General features: G+C 53.5%; 1 protein-coding gene and 1 long non-coding RNA gene across 4 annotated transcripts in view; both read left to right on the forward strand.

Moving 5' to 3' along the window:
- Positions 1–955: 955 nt before the first annotated feature.
- On the forward strand, positions 956–2,663 carry LOC308568292. The gene is made up of 3 exons (XR_014000473.1): positions 956–1,142; positions 1,344–1,555; positions 1,975–2,663. It is a non-coding gene; the product is annotated as an uncharacterized lncRNA (long non-coding RNA).
- Positions 2,664–9,252: 6,589 nt separating this feature from the next.
- Positions 9,253–19,725, forward strand: part of PEMT (phosphatidylethanolamine N-methyltransferase) — a 65,222-nt gene continuing 54,749 nt past the window's right edge. Inside the window, exon 1 of one of the 3 annotated variants that reach the window (XM_081161034.1) lies at positions 9,253–9,335. In XM_081161034.1, coding sequence (XP_081017160.1) covers positions 9,273–9,335 — 63 coding nt within the window. In that variant the 5' untranslated portion in view covers positions 9,253–9,272. Of the gene's footprint in view, positions 9,336–10,403; positions 10,592–18,132; positions 18,222–19,725 lie in introns of those variants that run through there. The other 2 variants (XM_081161033.1, XM_081161036.1) reach the window with 2 other exon arrangements.

Raw genomic sequence — 19,725 nt, forward strand, 5'->3', positions numbered from 1 at the left:
TACTACCTTCATTCCTGTTTTATAGATGGGGAAACTGAGGCATAAGGCATTTAAGTACAGCTAGGGAATGACCATGCTGGGGCAAAAACCTGATCTGACCACAGAGCTCAGATTCTGGACACTATTCTAGGTATTAGCTTTGTGATCCTCAGTCTTACTATCTGTAGAATGGGGGTGCTTACAGTACTTCCTTGGGCTGACTTGAGGATCCAGTAAGACACGATGCCTGTGATGTTCTTGGCATGTGTTGGCAATTACTGCCGGTCCCCAGTCCCTGGACTTCTCCCTTTGTTTCCCACATCTGGCTAAATGCTGTCTGCCTGGGAGCACACCCTCCTTCCTCTGGCTAACTTCAGTTCCATATCCTTGGAATTCTGGATTCTATACCTGAGCCTCAGTTGTTATTTGCAGCTCACATGAGAAGACCAGGGCTCTGGGGAGATGTGAGAGCTTCTCAAATGGGAGTCGCTGTGAATGCTGTTTATGCTTCAGGAACCACTGACCCAGCCACCTTTGCTGGGAGAGCAACTCTCCTTCCATCTCCCGGGTACAGAGCCCAGAAATGCCAGAGGGACAGGCTTCTTGGCAACAGCCCCGGAAATGAGGACTGAAGATTGAGGCCGACACCACAGGCCTATTTCCTAATACCTATTTGCTTTGAGCTAACAAAACATCAGTTAGTTTTTGAATCAATGCTGTAAGGCAGCCATGACCATTTGCTGCCAATTTCGCAGCCCCTCGTGCTGGTCCTGTGACCCGGTTCCGGCCAATCAGGCCTGAGGTGGAAACCTGGCGGGGGCATTTCTCGGAAGGCCTTTGCCTGCCGAGAAAGAGACGCGACACAGGAAGCTCCTGCCGCCCTTGACCTCTCCCTTACCTTTGGCCTTTTTTTTAAATCCTCACCGGAGGGTGTTTTTTCCATTGCTTTTCAGGGAGAGTGGAAGGGAGAGAGAAACATCATGTGAGAGACACCTCGATGGGTTGCCTCCCGCACCCACCCTGACCGGGCCGGGGATCAGACCTCCAACTGAGGAACGTGCCCTTGGCCGAAACAACCCTGGGCCCTTCATTCAGTCCACGGGCCGACGCTCTGGCCACTGAGCCAAACCGGTCAGGGCCCTTTGGGCTTCCTTGAACCCGAGGTGACGACTAGAGCTACAGCAGCCATCTTGAGACTATGAGGCCAAAGCATATTTATCAATTAATATAGGTCAATTAATATTAGGGGTGTGGACCCAGGGTCCCTGAGCTAGCAACTGCCTGCCTCTGGTTGCATTATATGAAAAAAGAGCCAGCTATCTATTTGTCCAGGGCCTCCGTTGGTAGGATTTTGTTTTTTGCAGGTGAGTGTGTTCCTGATACAGACATGAAGGCAGAGGGGGCTGGGCCATCCGGGAGGGACACTGCGTGCTCGGAGATATCCATAAACAGCTCCTCCGACTGCCGTGTGCTGAAGCGTCTGCCGGACCTCGGTGACATCCGGCAAGCCCGGCCCAGACCCTCCCCGCACGGGGGTCACAGTCCACCGGAAGAGATGACACACATTACATAACTGGTAAGAACTGTTGCACAACTCGCAGGGTGAAAAGATCCCTCTGCTTTAAAAACTGGATTAATCCCTAATTGAGGGCCCATGCACTAAGGTTGGCAAATCCTACAAAAGAGTATAACGGGGCAAGGGTGGAATGGCTCAGGATCAGCTAGGATCTCAGGGCTTGGTTAGGTCTGAAAAGCTGAAGGGGGCCTTTGTCTCCCACCTTTGATGTTTCTGCTGATTCGGTCTGGTTTTAGTTAAATCGGATAAACTTCTATAACAAGTAAACCTCCAAATATCAGGGTGCAACACAATGAAAATTCATTTCTTGTTCATGTCACAGTCTGATGTGGGTTGTGGTGGCCAGCGTCTGGGGCCTGCTTTGCACAGTTATTCAAGGACCTAGGCCCCTTCCATCTTGTGTCTCTGCCTTACTCTAGGTCTTCAGGGTCCTCTAATTCAGAGGCGAGATGGGGCAAGAGGAGGAAGGGTGCTGTGGGCCACCTCGAATGTGGTGACGTTATTTCCTCTCACATTCCATTGGCTGGAACTTAGTCACATGGCCACTTCAAGGACTGGAGATGGGGTCTCGTTGTGTGCCCAGAAAGAAGAGCGAGCATGGACTTTGTGGACACCAGTTGCCCCTCAGAGGTGGTGGGCAGCATGCTCCCTTCTTCATCTCTTCAAGCCGCCATCTACAGCTGCTCCTCACAGACCAGCCAGCCAGTGGCCTCAGCGTAGAAACCTGAGCTTGGGCCATCTGCAGGGAGCTCGCCTAACGCAGGCCATGTCCTCTTGCCCTGAAACACACACATCTATATTCCCACCCAGGGTTAGAATAAGCTTTCTCAGCCTCAGCACTATTATATTTTGGACAGGATACTTCTCGATTGTGGGCTGTCCTGCACATTCTAAGATGTTGAGCAGCATCCTGGCCTCTCCACCCACTAGATGTGTGCAGCACTCCTAGCTGTGACAACCAAAAATGCCAACAGACATTGCCCAACGTCCCTGGTGGGCTACACGTGACAAAATCACCCCTGGTTGAGAACATTGGATTAGCAGATACCCAAATGTTGTATAGTAAAGTCTGCCTTCTTGGTGGAGGTCCTAGGTACGGGGAGGGAGGGAGAGGCACTCCTGTGTCCTGGTATGTCTATAACAGAAGAAAATAAAACTAAGGTGGTAATTCATTTCCCAGGAAATCATAGTTAAAATAATAGCTGGATAAGATAAACATTGTAATGAGGTTTCTATGGGACTGGGGGTATCTCAAAGGCAGGAACAAGGGGTCAACTCTGCAAGGGAGAGGGTGTTTCACAAAAGAAGAGACACTTTAACCAGGTCGTGAAGGCTGGAGGAGCTGGCCAAAGGGATGAGAAAGGAGGGTCTCCTGTGGGTTTGCAAAGATAGCATTCTGGGAGTTGGAGGTGATCTTATGTGGCTGGAGTGTGAGCGGGTACTGAGTGGGCACCTCTAGGAGTCCCCCTTCAAACTGGGTTTGGTTCCCTCCTCTCTGTCCCCAGTGTCCCCCTATAGGCCCATTGTGCCACTGGTCACCCTGAAATGGCTTGCTTCCCTTCAAAGCCCTGCCTTTAGTCCTACTCTATTCCAGTCCCTTGCACATAGTAGGTACTCAGGAATTTGAATGACTGAACAGCTACATGAAGGAACTGATTCATGGAGGGCCTCCTATGCCAGCTTGAGCAGACTGGATTTCGGTCTGGGCAATACAGAGCCATTGCAGGGTTTTGAGCAAGGGTGCCACCTGCTTTTTGGTGGAGGATGCTTTGGGAAAAGGGTGCAGGCTGGAAGGCCAGCTCTTCAGATGGTCCAAGTGGGATTCCATAATTAAGCTGACCCATGTGCCACAAGAGGGAATGTCTTTGCTGAAGTCCAACACAATCCCTACCTCTAATCATGATTGCTTCCCTGCCTCCCCCCTGTGCATACTCCTGCTGAGCATTTTCCACCTCATTGTAAAGACCTGCTTATGCTCCAGTCACCTTTGAGCTGCTGGGGCAAGCCCAGCTTGTCATGGCTCATCTGCACAGCCTTGTTAGTCCCTGCAGTATTCAGTGGCTCTTAATGCTCCACACCCACTACTCCACTCCTTGAACCTTTAAGTGGGAAATGCCATCTTCTCCTAGAGTCGGGTCCCTCTCCCCCCTCCCCCTGGCCACTGTTGCTTGACTAGGATTGGTGACCTGACCCACTTCAGTCAGGTCTAGCACCCACACCCTCAGCCAGCATGGATGGACACCTTGTCCAGGTGGAGCCAACTGTGGACCTTGTCTCTTGGGTTTGAACAGAAATGTATTGTCAGGCAATGTTTTCTAGCTTAACTCCACTACGTGTAGCAGAAAAAATTATGGGACCTCAGTCCTTTGAAATCTACTGAGATTTGCTTCATGCCTCAGCATCTGATTTGGGCAAATTGGATGTGACCTTGAAAAAAATGTAAGTTCTGCAATTGTTGGGAGGAGAGTTCTGTGGAGGTCAAGGACATGGAGCTGGATCATCATGTTCAAATCTAGCCCAGAGGGTTTACCTGCCTTTCTCGCAGTTACCAAGATTAATATTTTAACTCCTACAAGACATTTGTGTTGTCACAAGCATGTAACATTCATTTAGACTTAGCTGACTTCGTGCCCTTGGCCCTACTGTGGTCCTGGGCTTTGCTGGTTTCCTCTTCCTCCTGCTGCTGGGGACGAATTCTCTTAGCTTCTGTCTGTTTGAAAATATCTTTGCTTTGTCTCCATTTTTGAGGGATAACTTCACCGGACTCTGATTCCGTTTTGGCCTTCATGGGTTCATTTATTCCTTTGTTTGGTAGAATATTCCATGAATGCCTGATAGGTGCCGAGTGGTCCTTGCTCCGCGAGGAGAGGGAATAGTGTGCCTGGCAGCAGGAACGGGAGATGGGGAGGCCCTGTGGCTGGAAGCACCCGAGAAGAGGCCAGTGTGGCAGGAGCAAAGAAAGCCAGCCGGGGAGAGGCAGTGCGGCCGTGGCAAGGAGCAAGGCTTTGCCTTCGTCCTTCCAGGAGCAGTCAGGCTTCTCTGAGATGAACTGGAACTGAACTTTGAAGGGCAAATGTGATGGAAGAAGCAGAGAAGGCAGCAGAAACGCTGTGGCTTTGAGAATTGAATAGCTGAGCATGTGCTGGATGTGCACTGGATCCTGTGCTGAGCTCTTTACATGATGTGTCCTCAGGCCGAGGGAGGCAGGACTGAGTGGTGGGGAAGCGCCGTGCTTGGCAAGGGGCTGGTGACTGTGTGACTCTGGGCCACTCCCTACCACCTGCGTCGTCTCCCTGGTCTGGAAAGTCAGAATAACAGGGCTTCCCCACAGCTGTATGAGGTCTAAAGAAAGCAGTGCTGAGCGCTGAGCCTGTAGCTTTGTAAGAGCTTGAACACCCTCGCTATGGCTTTTGTCATTAGGATTTCCTCTTCTGAGAGTCATAGAGGTTAGTCACTTGCCTCAGCCACACAGCCTGGCAGGGGTGGGGACTTTAAGTCTCACTGGTTGGTTTGATTTCCTAGTCACAGATCTATCGCCCTCCCCATTCCATAGACAGGGTCACTGAGGCCCAGAGAAGTGTTTTGCCCAAGGAATCCCAACATTTGGCAATGACAGAACTATTCATTCATTCATTCATTCATTCATTCATTCATTCATTCATTCTTGAGCATCTGCTTTGTGCCCGGCATGATCCAGGTGCCAGGGAGAAAGTTGTGTATAAACAGATAAAAATCCCTGCCCTCATGAAGCTCCATTCTACTGGGAGAGACTGACTCTACATAAAAGGTGAACTAAATAAATGTTAGATGGCAATAAAGGCTGTAGAGAAAAATAAAGTTGAAATGGGATGAAGAATGTAGGGAGGAATTCGACATGTTCAGTACAGTGGAAGGTGATTCTTGACCTAAAGGAGGTGAGGGAGGGAGCTGTGAGGACATCTGAGGGAACAGCGTCCCAGGCAGAAGGCACACTTTTCGCAAAGGCCCTGAGGTGACGGTGTGTTGGGATGTTTCAGGAAGAGCAAAGAGGCTTGCAGGAGGCAGGGGTGGTCTGCACTGTGGACGCTGAGGGGACAGGGAGGCCTTGCCAGCACCAACGTCCTTGCTGGTGTTTCCTGGGCCTTGGACTATTGGATCCAGGTGAGTCCACTCCTGAGCCCTCTTCCCAGCAACAGGAGACCATGGGGGGGGGCTCCTCCTAAGGCACAGGTGGGAGGGAGGATTGGCTCATCACAGCAGTGCTGCCCTGCTCCAGCCCCCACCCGGCTCCTGCTGAACCTGCGGCTCTCTGGTTCCTGGACCCTCCACAAACAGGGTGGGCCAATCGGACCTATATCCAGGAGTGGGCCGCAGGGCATTGTGGGCACCCTCCTGGTTTTATTTTTATTTTTTTAAATGTATCTTTATTGATTTCAGAGAGAGGGAGAGAGAGAGATAGAAACATCAATGATGAGAGAGTCATTGACCGAGCCCACAACCAGGGCATGTGCCATGACCGGGAATCAAACCCCGATCGCATGGATCCTAGGTCGATGCTCAACTGCTGAGCCATGGCCGGCTGGGCCCTCCTGGTTTTAAAGGACTCCCGATGACCTGGTTTCTGGTGACTCAGGGGAGGCTGCCTGGGGAGCAGCTCTGACTACCCATCCTGGCTCCTCGCCCCATGTCCTTCTGGGAACTTGGCAGGGCCCTGAGCTGCTGTTGTCTGCCTTTCTCTTAGTTACCAAGAGTAATATTTTAACTCCTATAAGACATTTGTATTCTCACGGATGTCTTGGGGAAAGGTCCTTGTCCCCATCTGTTGCTAGTGGGAGTGGATTTCTTGCACTATCCCGAGGAAAGGAATTTTCTGAGACTTGCACGGGAAGAGGGGGTATTGTAGAAAGCTTTATTTCTGCAGAATTAAACCCCTGAGTTTCCAAGGTCCCATTTCCCTTGTCCCACCAAGGAAGACGCTTCAGCAGAGCTAGAATCAGAGCCAGTGTTGAATTTCCATTCCATATTGGAGCCAAGTCCAGTTCAGCATCGGGCCAGCTTAGTCTGTTTTCCCAGTTAAAGTTCATCAGTCCACTGCGGGTGGGTCACATGGCCACGGGCCACACAGGCAAACACGAGAGAGCCAAGAGCCAAGAGCAACAAGACAACGATCTCTTGTTTAGGGGATTCTGTTGGGGGCAGAAATATTAATCATGCTCTGTTAACCGTGATTGTTCTGTTCTGATTACAGAGACCACATTCTAACCTGGCTGAGAGTTGTACGCCCTGGGACATGGGAGTTAACTGTGGAATTCAGTCCGTCCTTCTTTATCAACATGGGAAGATTGACAGCCAGTTCCCGAAACAATGGAATCTGGGAGGCTCCCTACGTTTGCAAACCCTCAGCCCACATTGCTTGTAACCTGTTAGCATTATAGCCAGCTTCCCCATGTAATCGTTTTACTTTCCTCTGTAATCTTTGTCCTTCTACCCATTATGAGCAGCTGGATTATGGGGGGCAGTAGAGCAGATTTTTGTGGATGACCTTACTGCTCTCCCATATTGCCGGCAATATTGGAATAAATGCTCATATACAATTCAACCCTGTCTCTGCTTAATTAGCTCAAGTAATGACAGGCAGCCTGGACCCATTGTTGTCCGGTTTCAATTTTGCATATCCAAATTTTCATGGGCTTGCAGTGGCCACACCCATTCTGGCCAAGGATCTGTTCCCAAATGTGACTGACAGGCACCTTCCCTAGTCGCCCCAACTTCATTGCACATGTGTCTATTGCTCCTTTGTTGGATTCCTTCCCTCAGGGGGGATGCAGGGAATGGGCCTGAGCTTCCCTGGGGAGTGTGAAGCAGTAGCTTCCTGGGGAAGCCGCACAGATGACCTGCCTGTAACGTCTGCTTTTCCTCTTCATTCTTTCCCTATTATTAATTACCAGCTAATTACAATGGTATCACTGCCACCCGGTTCTCCTGGGTCCGAGGGCTGGGCTCATCCTAAACCCCAGTGTGTCCATGAGTGTCATGCATGTGATCTCAATTATACAGAAAGTAGGGAGACAAACATTTATTGAGAATTCACTGTGTACTGAGCACTCTTTAAATATATATATATATATCTTTATTGATTTCAGAGAGAGGAAGGGAGAGGGAGAGAGAGAAACATCAATGATGAGAGTCGTCACTGATCGGCTGCCTCCTGCATGCACCCAACTGGAGATCGAGCCCACAATCCTGCATGTGCCCTGACTGGGAATCAAACCACGACCTCCTGGATCCTAGGTTGATGCTCAACCGCTGAGCTGCGTCCAGCCGGGGTACTGAGCACTTTTGTGCATATTTTTCCTCTACTCCTTACCATAGCTGTGCTCAAGAGATATTATTATACCTATTTTATGAATAGAAAATAGATTCAGAGTCAGGAAAGGTTTAGGCTTCACCCAAAGCCACCCAATAAGCAAATGTTAATTTTAGTAATAAAAGCCCATTTAGTGATTGCTGGGAGCCATGCAGCCAGATCTAATGCCATTGCCGGAAGGATGGGAGGAGGAAGGCAATGAAGAGATGCAGAAATGGCTTTTAACTTTGATAGCCTCACAGCATGGGCCAAACTCCTGGCCAGAGAGGAGATGTTTGCCCTGCAGGGCACTGTGAGATGAGATAAATGGCTTTCTGTACTTGAAGAATTATCGAGGGGCAAAGAGAGATACTTTGAGGGTAGGAAGCAGTTCTGTTTGTTAAAGCTTCAGGGTCTGTATCATGAGTAAACAGCAGAGCAGGCTCCTTAAAGGTGCTGAGCCTTCCATCATGCGAGGTAGGTAAGCAGAAGTGACTTCTATTGCCAGGGATGCCAAAAAGGAGTATTCTAGAGAGAGTTTGGCCTGGATGCTTTCCCTACAAGGTCTCAGACCAGGGAGTTTTCAAAAGGCCAGGCAAAGACGTCTGCCGCAAACTACCTTCGGCAGGAGGCTTTTGATCTGAACAACCCCAATCACGTTTGACGCTACAGTCTGGCTTCTGCTGGTCCGGGTGTTTCCGCTGCACAGAGCGCCCGAGGGGCAGGGGCAGGCTGGCGTGGAGGAGTGGGTTCCTTGGGTTGCATCAGCTCTGGGGTGACCTCTGATGTTTACCTTTGTTCTCAGATAAACCAAACACACATGTGGACAAAGACTAAACCTGAAAAACTCAGGGCTGGCCTACCTGGCAGCCTTGCAAACTCAGAGTCCTAAAATAACCACAAAGGATGGTCTGAAATTAAAACTTTTTAAACATAAGCAGTTTATGGTTGATAGTTTCGCCCTAAGGCAGTATTTTTCCTTCACAAAGGTTTTCACTTTAAGCCTGTCGGTTGTCTTTTGCATGTGACTTAACACAGGCCTTTGCAAAACAAAGTAGCCCTTTCCCCTTTTTACAGCCCCCAGCACGCGGACCCACATCCTCTCGCCTCAGTTGTCTTGTTAACTATCTGCACCCACCTATGTAAGAGAAGTGCGCCTATCATTTTACGTTTTATCCAATCCCAGATCCCCACTTTGCTTTCTCCCACCTTCCAATGGACTTCTTGAAACCCCCTTGCATCTCCTCCTTCGACTGTAACCTATAGACTGAGGTGAGAAACTGCCCTTCTGTGGGGCATCACCTCAATGCCTTGAGATTTCGCTGCGGGGGGGGGGGGCACCTGTCAACAGTTTGGCTCAAGCAAACATTCCTCACAGGGTCACAGGGCTGAATGTTTTCTTATGTTAACACACAAAACCTCACTTTCCTGGCTTCATACCGCAGGGGTGGCCAGGTAGGTGCGGAGAAAACAGGCTTCCGGAGGCGGACGCGGCGTGGGGCGGGGAGGGCGCTCCCCGAGAGCCTGCTCCGGGGGCTCCCCGGGACTCGCGCCGCCCGGGAGGCGCGGCGGGGCACGGGGCTCCGGACCCTCCAGCACCGGCCGCGAGGGGCCGCCCGGGCCGCCGGTCGGGGCGACTCGAGCCGCTCGCGCAGCACGCGGGCGGGCGGGGGGAAGGCGCCGTTGCCCGCGTCCTGCCTCGTGCTTTGAAAGGCGGCGCAGGCTCGCGGTGCCGGCAGCCTGCCCCGGGGCCGCTGAGAAGGCCCTCCCCCGGGCCGCTGGGCTCCGGCGGGGCTCGGGCAGCGCGGGCGCGCGGCCGGCACCCGGGAACCTCTCGGTCGGTTTCCCCGCGCGTGTGGCGCCGGCGGCGGAGGCGGCTCTCCCGGGCTCCGCCGCCTAGGCCCCGGGCTCCTCCTCCCTTCCCTCCGGCTCACCGGCCTTCTCTGGGCTCCGGAAGGGCCCCGATCTGCCCGCCGGCCGGGGCCCGCGCCCGCTCCTGGGCTGCCCCCACTGCCGCCCGGCCCCGCCCCGGGGCGCTGACTCAGCCCGGCTTCTCCGTTAGAGCCTAGTGCGGCGTCACCCTTCGTCCAGGCTCGCCCGGCACCTCCGTCGGGAGCCCGCGCTGCCCGCGAGCGGCGGAGCGCACGACGAGGGAGCCGACGCCTCCGGCCGGACGCGGGGCCCGGGGCAGGGCCCCGGAGCAGCCCCGCTGCGGGCCGGGGGTGCGGCGCCGCCTCGGCACACGCGCGTCCCTGAGGGGCGGAGGCCCGCGCGCGGGGCGGGCCAGGGCCGCTGGGGCCGCTCCCACCCGCGGCCGGCAGCCGCCGGCCAAGGCCTGGGACGCAGGTCAGCGGGCGGGCCCGGTGCGGGGGCCGCGACGCCCCTCGGACCCCGCAGTCCCTGCCGCGCGCGGCCGGAGACCTGCAGTCTCGGTCCCGCGAGAGGCCGGACGCGAGCTCCGGCGAGAGGCGCGCCGCTGCGGAACTACATTTCCCAGAAGGCCGGAGAGCTGGGGTCGCCGGGAAAGCGCCCCGGCCGGCAGCGCTCCCCGGGCGCCATGGGGCCGGAGCTGGGGCGAGCGGCTGCCGCGAGGCCCAGCGCGGTCCCTGCCGAGGCGGTCCCCGGGGGAGAGGCCCGGGGCAGAGCCTATGCGCAGGGCGGCGGCTGCGCCCGACTGCTGCGGAGGCCTCGGGAATATCGACTTCGGACAGGTACGGCCGCCTCAGGCCGCCGGGGGACCGGCACCGGACCGGCAGGCCCGCCGCGCCCGCCCAGCCGCCGGCGCCTCCTCCAACGCCTGCCGGGCGGGTCCACCGTCGCCAGGCAACCGGGGCGGGGCGTAGTGAGGGGGCGCGGTGGCTTGTGCGAGGGCGGGGGAGCGTGTGCGTGTGCTGTGCGTGTGCGTGTGCTCTGCGTGTGCTGTGCGTGTGCGTGTGCTCTGCGTGTGCGAACCTCACATAGTGTAGGTCGGAGGGGGGTTCCTGAGCTTTGTGTATCTGCGTGTGGACCACAGGGACTGCGTGTGTCTGAGATGATGTAGTCTGGGGCTGGGACGGGACAGGTGGTGAGCCCCTGGGGCTGGGGCTGGGACGGGACAGGTGGACAGGACAGGTGGTGAGCCCCTGGGACTGAGACGGGACAGGTGGTGAGCCTCTGGGACTGTGACGGGACAGGTGGTGAGCCCCTGGGACTGGGACGGGACAGGTGGTGAGCCTCGGGGACTGTGACGGGACAGGTGGTGAGCCCCTGGGACTGGGACGGGACAGGTGGTGAGCCTCGGGGACTGAGACGGGACAGGTGGTGAGCCTCGGGGACTGTGACAGGACATGTGGTGAGCCTCGGGGACTGTGACAGGACAGATGGTGAGCCTCGGGGACTGTGACGGGACAGATTGTGAGCCCCTGGGACTGTGACGGGACAGGTGGTGAGCCCCTGGGACTGGGACGGGACAGGTGGTGAGCCTCGGGGACTGAGACGGGACAGGTGGTGAGCCTCGGGGACTGTGACAGGACATGTGGTGAGCCTCGGGGACTGTGACAGGACAGGTGGTGAGCCTCGGGGACTGTGACGGGACAGATTGTGAGCCCCTGGGACTGTGACGGGACAGGTGGTGAGCCCCTGGGACTGGGACGGGACAGGTGGTGAGCCCCTGGGACTGAGACGGGACAGGTGGTGAGCCCCTGGGACTGAGACGGGACAGGTGGTGAGCCCCTGGGACTGAGACGGGACAGGTGGTGAGCCTTGGGGACTGAGACGGGACAGGTGGTGAGCCCCTGGGACTGAGACGGGACAGGTGGTGAGCCTTGGGGACTGTGACGGGACAGGTGGTGAGCCCCTGGGACTGGGACGGGACAGGTGGTGAGCCCCTGGGACTGAGACGGGACAGGTGGTGAGCCCCTGGGACTGAGACGGGACAGGTGGTGAGCCCCTGGGACTGAGACGGGACAGGTGGTGAGCCTTGGGGACTGAGACGGGACAGGTGGTGAGCCTTGGGGACTGAGACGGGACAGATGGTGAGCCTCGGGGACTGTGACAGGACAGGTGGTGAGCCCCTGGGACTGTGATGGGACAGGTGGTGAGCCTCTGGGACTAGGACGGGACAGGTGGTGAGCCTCGGGGACTGTGATGGGACAGGTGGTGAGCCCCTGGGACTAGGACGGGACAGGTGGTAAGCCTCTGGGATTGTGACGGGACAGGTGGTGAGCCTCTGGAACTGTGATGGGACAGGTGGTGAGCCCCTGGGACTAGGATGGGACAGGTGGTGAGCCTCGGGGACTGTGATGGAACAGATTGTGAGCCCCTGGGACTGTGATGGGACAGGTTTGAGTTCCTGGGACTGTGATGGGACAGGTTGTGAGCCCTGGGACTGTGATGGGACAGATTGTTACCCCCTGCAGCTGTGATTTGACAGGTTGTGAGCTTCTGGGGCTGTGATGGGACAGATTGTGAGCCCCTGGGACTGTGTTGTGATAGGTTGTGAACCTCTGGGACTGTGATGGGACAGATTGTGAGCGCCTGGGACCTTGATGTGACAGATTGTGAGCCCCTTGGACTGTGATGGAACAGATTGTGAGCCCCTGGGACTGTGATGTGACCGATTGTGAGCCCCTCGGACTCATGTGATTGGGATCCACTGGGACTGTGATGTGACCGATTGTGAGCCCCTCGGACTCATGAGATTGGGATCCACTGGGACTGTGATGTGACAGAGATTGTGAGCCTCTGGGACTGTGATGGGACAGATTTTGAGCCCCTGAGACTGTGATGTGACACGTTGTGAGTCCCTGTGACCGAGATTGTGATTATCTGAGATTGCGACATCAGAGTTGCTGTGAAAGTGTGTGCTGGAGTCTCTATGTGAGTATTGGTGACCAGCACATATATGTGACTGAACATGTGTGAGTGTGAAGGCAGCATGTGGTGGGAGTGTTGACGGCTGGTCATTTTGATGTTTGGGAACCGTGGTGGTCCCTGCCTCCGTTTCATCACCTGGGGCAGGACGCCAGCCTGCTGCTGAGGCCCAGCCCGCTGTAGAATGTGGCCTCTCTCCTTGGTTGATGAGTGGCAGTGGCTTACAACCTGTGAAGCGTTGTGCTGGGATGGGAGCAGTGGGTCCTGGTGTCTGAGACCTGCGTGGTGGGGTGGAGCCCCTTTGCAAATTCACAGGCCAGAGAGCTGGCCTTTTCATGGCATCTCTCCACAGGCTCCCAGTGCCAATGGCCTTTTCTCTCTCTTGCATTCTCCCTTCTATCAAAGCTTCCTCCTAGATTTTTTCATTTACCTCTTTCATCTCAATCAACCACTCTCCATGGAGCCATAAGATATATCTCTGCCTGAAGCAGCCTTTAATCTAGTTCATTCATTGCCTTTACTCATTCATTGATACAGCTGGTCTTTATTGAGAACCTGGTATTCGGGGACAGTTAAACGCCTGCTCTCACTGAGCTTTTGTTTTAGTGAGGGAGACAGTAAGCCTGGAAACAGAAAATTTTCTGAAGGAGATAAAACTGGTCAGTGTTTTAGGGAGTAGCTGGTGGGGAGGTGGGATTGAAATCCCCAGATAGCTGATTTCCTATCTGTGAGGAGGTGACCTGAGACCTGAGTGATAAGCTGGTAGGACCAAATGCTCTTGGTGGGGGGATAGGCGGGCAGAGGCCTTAGGAGGAAGTACTGCTCCAGGTGCAAAGAGAGGGCTAGCATGTAGCCTGGAGGGAGTCAGGGCTAGTGGAAGTGGATGAGTGGAAGCAGAAGAGAGGAAGATGTCTATTATTTTTTTAGTAAACTCTCTCTTATGAATCACATACAATTCAATGAGTGATAGAGTGATAGATCATGTGGGTACAGCTCAGGTATTTTCACAAAGTGAACATTCCCATGTAATGAGCACCCAGGTCAAGGTGGATCATCACCACTGCAGGAGGAGGATTACACTGATGGCATTCTTAGAATCTTACATTGTAAATGGCCATTAGAGAATCTATGGATGCACGTGGTTAGTGGTGGGACTGGGATTCATGTTTCCTACAATAGCAAATCTCAGATGAAAAGGGCACTTGGTCCCTGGCTGGTTTGGCTCAGTAGTTAGAGTGTCAGTCCATAGACTGAAGGGTTTTGGGTTTGATTCTGGTCAAGGACATGTACCTCAGTTTCAAGCTCCATCCCCAGCCCCGGTTGGGGCATGCACAGGAGGCAACCAGTCTATGTGTCTCTCTCATGTTGATGTTTCTCTCTCTGTTTCTCCCCCTCCCTTCAATTCTCTAAAAAATCAATGGGAAAAAATATCCTTGAGTAAGGATTAACAACAACAACAAAGGCACTTAGAATGCCAAAGAGGGACCCTCAGCATTGCCTGGCTCGGGATGAATGCTTTATGAACGAGTGACTCCATGTGGAAGAGTGGCTCACCATTAATTTGAGGTGGGGAAGCCTTCGCGCCATAGGCCAGAATGCAAGGGGCAGTGGGCTCAGTGCAGGCCCAGCTGGAGGGTTAGGGTCCTGCCCTCGGGTGTCAGAGCAAGGCCTGTATTCTAGACTTAGATGCAGGAGGTGAGGATCAACCATGGGTAGAGAAGGATTAACTCTGTGCTCTTTCCCCTCTTCTCCAGAGCCTGATGGACCTGTGTAGTTGGAGAGAACTGGGGCAGGCCACAGTGACCCTACCTGACTAACGTTCAGTTTTTTTCGCTCCTGCCCTTGTTGGTACAGTTAAGCTTCCTGTTGCCAGGGGACTTTCCTTCAACAAAATAAAACAGTAACATACAACATTATGTATTTGTTTTACGTGGTAGCTCTCCTCCCTCAGTTAAAATCTCTGGTTTTAAAAGCTGTCAGTCTCTGGCGCGAGTGAGCTTGAAGGCTCCTCTTCATGCCGTGGGCCTCTGAGTTGCAGAGGCTTGGAGCACTAGCCCAGTGCTGTCTGGTAGGACTTTAATGTGCCACATTTATAATTTAAACTTCTCTAGTAGCCACATCTTAACAAGTAGAAATAAATTGATGCAATTACTTTTAACAGTTATATTAACCCAGTATGTTAAAAATATGATTGCGTCATGTGGCACTATAGGTACTCAATAACCGCATGTGGCAAGTGGCAACCATTGCTGTGCTGAGCAGAGTGGCCGCTTGGTGCAGTGCCCTTAACCAGCTGTCTTCTGGGCTTGTTCCATTTGGTACAGTCTTGGTTTTGTTTTTAACTTAAAAAAATCATCTATTGGGGTGTGGCGTGTACCTGCTGTAGCCTCATTGACCAAGACTCTTCTTTCCCTCCCTCCCGTGGGCTTCCAGAGCCTTGCCCCTCAGCTTGGCAGCAGCATGAAGCAAGCTGACTGGTGGGCGGATGGGAGCAGGGACTGCCAACTTGCTGTCCATAGGCAAGAGTACCTCCAGGACTCGGGATGGCTCCGGTGGGGCCTAAGGGTGCGGGCTTCTTGGAGAACCCAGGCTGGCAGGGCACAGTCAAGGTGGGCTCCTCTTATGCCCATGTGTCAGGCTTCTTTTCTGTGTGGACTCACCTGCTCTCTTCAGCAGATGGGTGGTTCATCAGTGTAAGCGTGAAGAGGTGTACTTCCGTTTCTTGATCTGTGAAATGGGGACAATGATGGGGCTCTGGCGAAGACCAAAGTGAGATAAGGGTGCAGAGGCACTTTATACATTGTAAAGTGCACCCCCCCCGGAGGAGTCTTCATGGGCAAAGCCGCTGAGGAAAGCACTGGAAGCAAGGTGTTGGTGGCAGATATGGGATATCTTGATTGCCTTTTAGGGCAAGGTGTTTGCCTGCTACATAAAAGTGTTTTGTTGTTTTTAAAATATATATATATATATATCTTTATTGATTTCAGAGAGAGGAAGGGAGAGGGAGAGAGAAACATCAGTGATGAGTCTTGGATCGGCTGCTTCCTGCATGCCCCCCGACTGAGGATTGAGCCCCCAACCAAGGCATGTGCCCTGACCCAGAATCGGACCGTGATCTCCTGGATCCTAGGTTGCCACACTGGCCAGGCTATCTAACTTTTTAAGGACAAAGCTTATGTTACTAATTTGGGACTTTTCTTCTTTCTTAGTATAAGTTATACATTTCCATCCTAGTCCTGAATCCCACAACTTCTGATATGTTGTATTTTCATTCAGTTCAAAACACTTTAAAATTTCTCTTCAGACTTCCCCTTAACCCATGGGTTATACTTTAGGGAGTATCCTTTTGTTATTGATTTCTAGTATAATTTTGTTATGGTTTAATAACATACTTTTATGCTTTAAGTTTAATATTTGTTTTATGGCCCAGTATGTGCTCTATCTTGGTAAATGTTTCGTGTGCATCTGAGAAGAACGTGCCTTGCCCAGCTGGCGTGGCTCAGCAGTTGAGTGTCGACCCATGAACCAGGAGATCAGGGTTCGATTGCCTGTCAGGGCACATGCCCGGGTTGTGGGCTCAATCCCCAGTCAGGGGCATGCAGGAGGCAGCCGATCAATGACTCTCTCATCATTGATGTTTCTCTCTCTCTCTCAAATCAATAAAAACATATTAAAAAAAAAAAAAAAGAGTGCCTTCTCCTGTGTTGTGGGTGTTCTGTGAACATGAGTCAGCCCACGCGGTTGGTGGTGGTCTTCAGGCCAACACCCATTTATTTTATGCCTTTTTACTCTCAGTCACTGAGGGAGGAGTGTTGAGGTCTCCAACTATAATTGTGAATTTGTCTGTTTCACCTTTTGGTTCTGTCAGTTTGTGCTTCATGTGTTAGCCTCAGTTTTTTGATCTGAAAAATGGGCTCACCTCACGGGTTGTTGCATGGACTGAATAATGTGATCATAACAGCTAACACCTGTCAAGCTCCTCTACATGCCAGACCCTGCTGAGTGCTTTCCTTGCATCTCACATACCCCTGTTGTCCAGAGTTTATGGAAGGCATGAGACGTGCCTACGCTTACAGAGTGTCAAACTTGGCCAGTCTGGGGCAAGCCTTTCAGAACTGTCTCTGCCCTGCCTCATTAAAGCCCTTTGGCAGGGCCTGGCGCCCAGTAACTTCCCAGGGAAGGGTCCGCTGGCTTCGTGTTGTTATTGCCTTTAACACATAAAGTGTGTTTAAATGCACACACTCGGCAGTGCCAACCTGGTGGGGCCTGTCGGGGCCTTGGAGGGTGACTGTCAAGGGAAAGGTCAGCAGTTCACACCATGTGGAGGGAGAGAGGGAGCCCAGGGGAAGGAGATGGGGATTTTGAAGGGCACAGGGACCAGCCACAGAACCCAGTCCCAGAAAGGGCCTCCCGCGGCCCATGACTGGGGAGCCAGGGAGCCATCAGAGCCTTTTGCCCATGCCCTAAATACGGTTGTCGAGTGAAGGGTAAGCATCTTTCCCTGTCCTGGAGGGAGTTACAGGTTTAGGCTAGCTGTGGCCATTTCTTTTTACTATGGGAGTAGGGACTTGAAGTGTTTTTCCAGAAAGTGTCTGCAGCTGATCACTGTCACATTGTGACATCGCAGCCTCCTCCTTGAGGGTTTCCAGGGCTTGCCTGGCCTTCGGTCCAGTGCAAGCCACGTTCCTTGGGTCAGTGTCCTCCTGTTTTGTTTCTCCTTAGGGTGCGTGCATTCCTAGTGGGCCCTTCCCAAAGACAGGTGAGATGCCTGCTAGTAACAGCCAGGCCCTAGAAGCACCCTCTGAACCTTGTACTTTCACACCTTTCTCCCCTTTGTGCAGAATGTAACCTTGGGGGGACAGTCTCATCACCCCATTTCACCAAAGGGAAACCCCAGGCTGAGGTTGGTCATGGAGCCTGCTTTCTTTTTGTTGGAAGGTAGAAATACCCTGATTCCAGCCCATATTGTGGGCTGACCAGAGAGACCTTCCGAGTCAGGTGCCTCCCCACTGCCGGTGCAGAGTAGAAAAAATAAGGCTGGGGGAGATGCCTCAGTATAAAACTTCAAGGAAAAAAGACTTTGGCACATTGATTCCTAGTCTGTTCCAGGCACAGGGCTTCTAACCAGAAGTTGGCCAGTACATGTTGCCCAAATGAACTGAGAATGCCAGGGAGAGACAGGAGGGGCTGTGGCTCCAAAGATATTTTGCAGTGATGGAGGGTCCTGCTGGAGGACCCCTGTTCCCTCTGCCCCCCCCCCCCCCCCCGTGCCTCCTGCCCTTTGGTGTATTTAGTGTGGATCTCACTTGTGATCGATGTGACTTTGACTCTTTGGGCCCCTGCTGTTTGTTTGGATGTCACGTGTGACCCTGCAGGGCTCTCATCCCTCAGCAAAGCCGACTTGCTGTGAGCCACTTCCTTGCCAGCCCATGGGGTTGCAGTAGCCGAGCCCCAGCCGTTTGTTGGACCCAGGGGGCTATCCTGGCTGTGGTAGGTAGTGTGCACCTGTGCAGGCGTAGAGACCTCTGCACGGTGTGACCTTAGAGTGGTTCCCTTCTGAGAACTGCCTGGGAGAAGAAGGCCAGGACTTCTACTTTAATGAGGTTTGGGTGAAGGGGGTGAGGGTGGGGCCACTTCCTTAGCTCAGGCGGCTCACAGGTGTGCAGGGGTGGCCGAGGGACCTCCTGCTCTGCTCACGTCTGACCCTGTTTTGGTTCTTTTCTGTCCTTGCAGTTAGAGGAGGGAGGTCTGCCCTTCCGAGTGGGCTTGTCTGGAGTGGGAGTTCTGCAGGGCTGCCCCGCAAGCCACCACGGACCATTGTTCATTCTTTTCTGCTGAGCTGGCCCTTCTCCAGGCAGCACAAACCCGTCCCTCTCCAAGGTGACTGGGGGTACCTGATACTTTCCTCCTACTGAGACAGGTTGACCTCAGGGCGCTGGGACCCAGAGGGGGTCGAGGTTTTAGTTTTGACCAGTTCAGCCCTGATTTGGAGACCTGCCTGGATGTCAGTTGCAGCCAGCCTCAGCCAGTGCTGCTGGCTAACCTTTCAGTGCCTCAGTTTCCCTCCACCTCTGCTCTCACGAAAGATGAAAGAAGCATATTTGTTCCTTCTCATTCACCTGTTCTCCTTGGGACTTTTACCCTTGCCCCTGTGGCAGCGGTGGCTCCAAGTCCTGGCAGGAAGCCCCAGTTTCCATCAGGGATCTGAGAGGGCTGGGCTGGCCAAGGCTCTCGCCTGGGGTCTGGGGCTTCTCCCAGCCTCCGGCTTTCTTATCTGCAAAGCAGGTGGAACAGTAGTGCTTTCTTTCCTGGGTGGTTGAGAGGACTGCCTGAGATGAGGTATGTGAACTTAGACTTTTAATGGATGCTCACTGATCTTGCAAACTGGCCTTGTGAAATTTTTCCAGGGGCCTCAGCCCTCAGTCTCAGTGACTTTGTTTGTCTCGGACCCCCTAGAGAAGGCCCTTCGTAGTGCATGCTCAGTATCTGTTGAATGACACTGGATTGAATTCTTAAAACTATCTTAAGCATTTTGAGAGGACAGTGTTTACCCCAAGGGCCTTGTGGCAAAATAGTGACACCATTTCCAGTTCCCAGTGCTGCCCAAGTGCTAAAGTTATTTTCCCAGGAGGTGTGATTCACACCCGGGAAGTGCACGCTCCTACTGCCCCGTCAGAGAAGTCTGACATGAGAGCACTCCTGGCCACCCAGGCTGTACCACCCCAGAGGATGATCCCCTGTGTCCTCCTAATCAGTGCCTTCTTAGACCTCCCCTGAACCCCTTGCTGGGCTCTCTCCTTCCTACTTCTGTCCCCAGGGCTGGGTTCCTGGCTGACTGTGAGTCTCTGACCACCATCTGCACCCTCTCCCCAGTTGGGCAGGACTCCTGTGTATACCTCACACTGGACCCTCTCTCTTGCTTGGAGGCACAGAGCTGAAGGATGCCCTGTTTCCAGTTTGCCTGGGACTGCGGCACTTCTGGTCCTTGAGAAGG

Source organism: Miniopterus schreibersii (genome assembly GCF_964146895.1).
Source record: "Miniopterus schreibersii genome assembly, chromosome: 16".
In the NCBI taxonomy this organism is placed as follows: domain Eukaryota; kingdom Metazoa; phylum Chordata; class Mammalia; order Chiroptera; family Miniopteridae; genus Miniopterus; species Miniopterus schreibersii.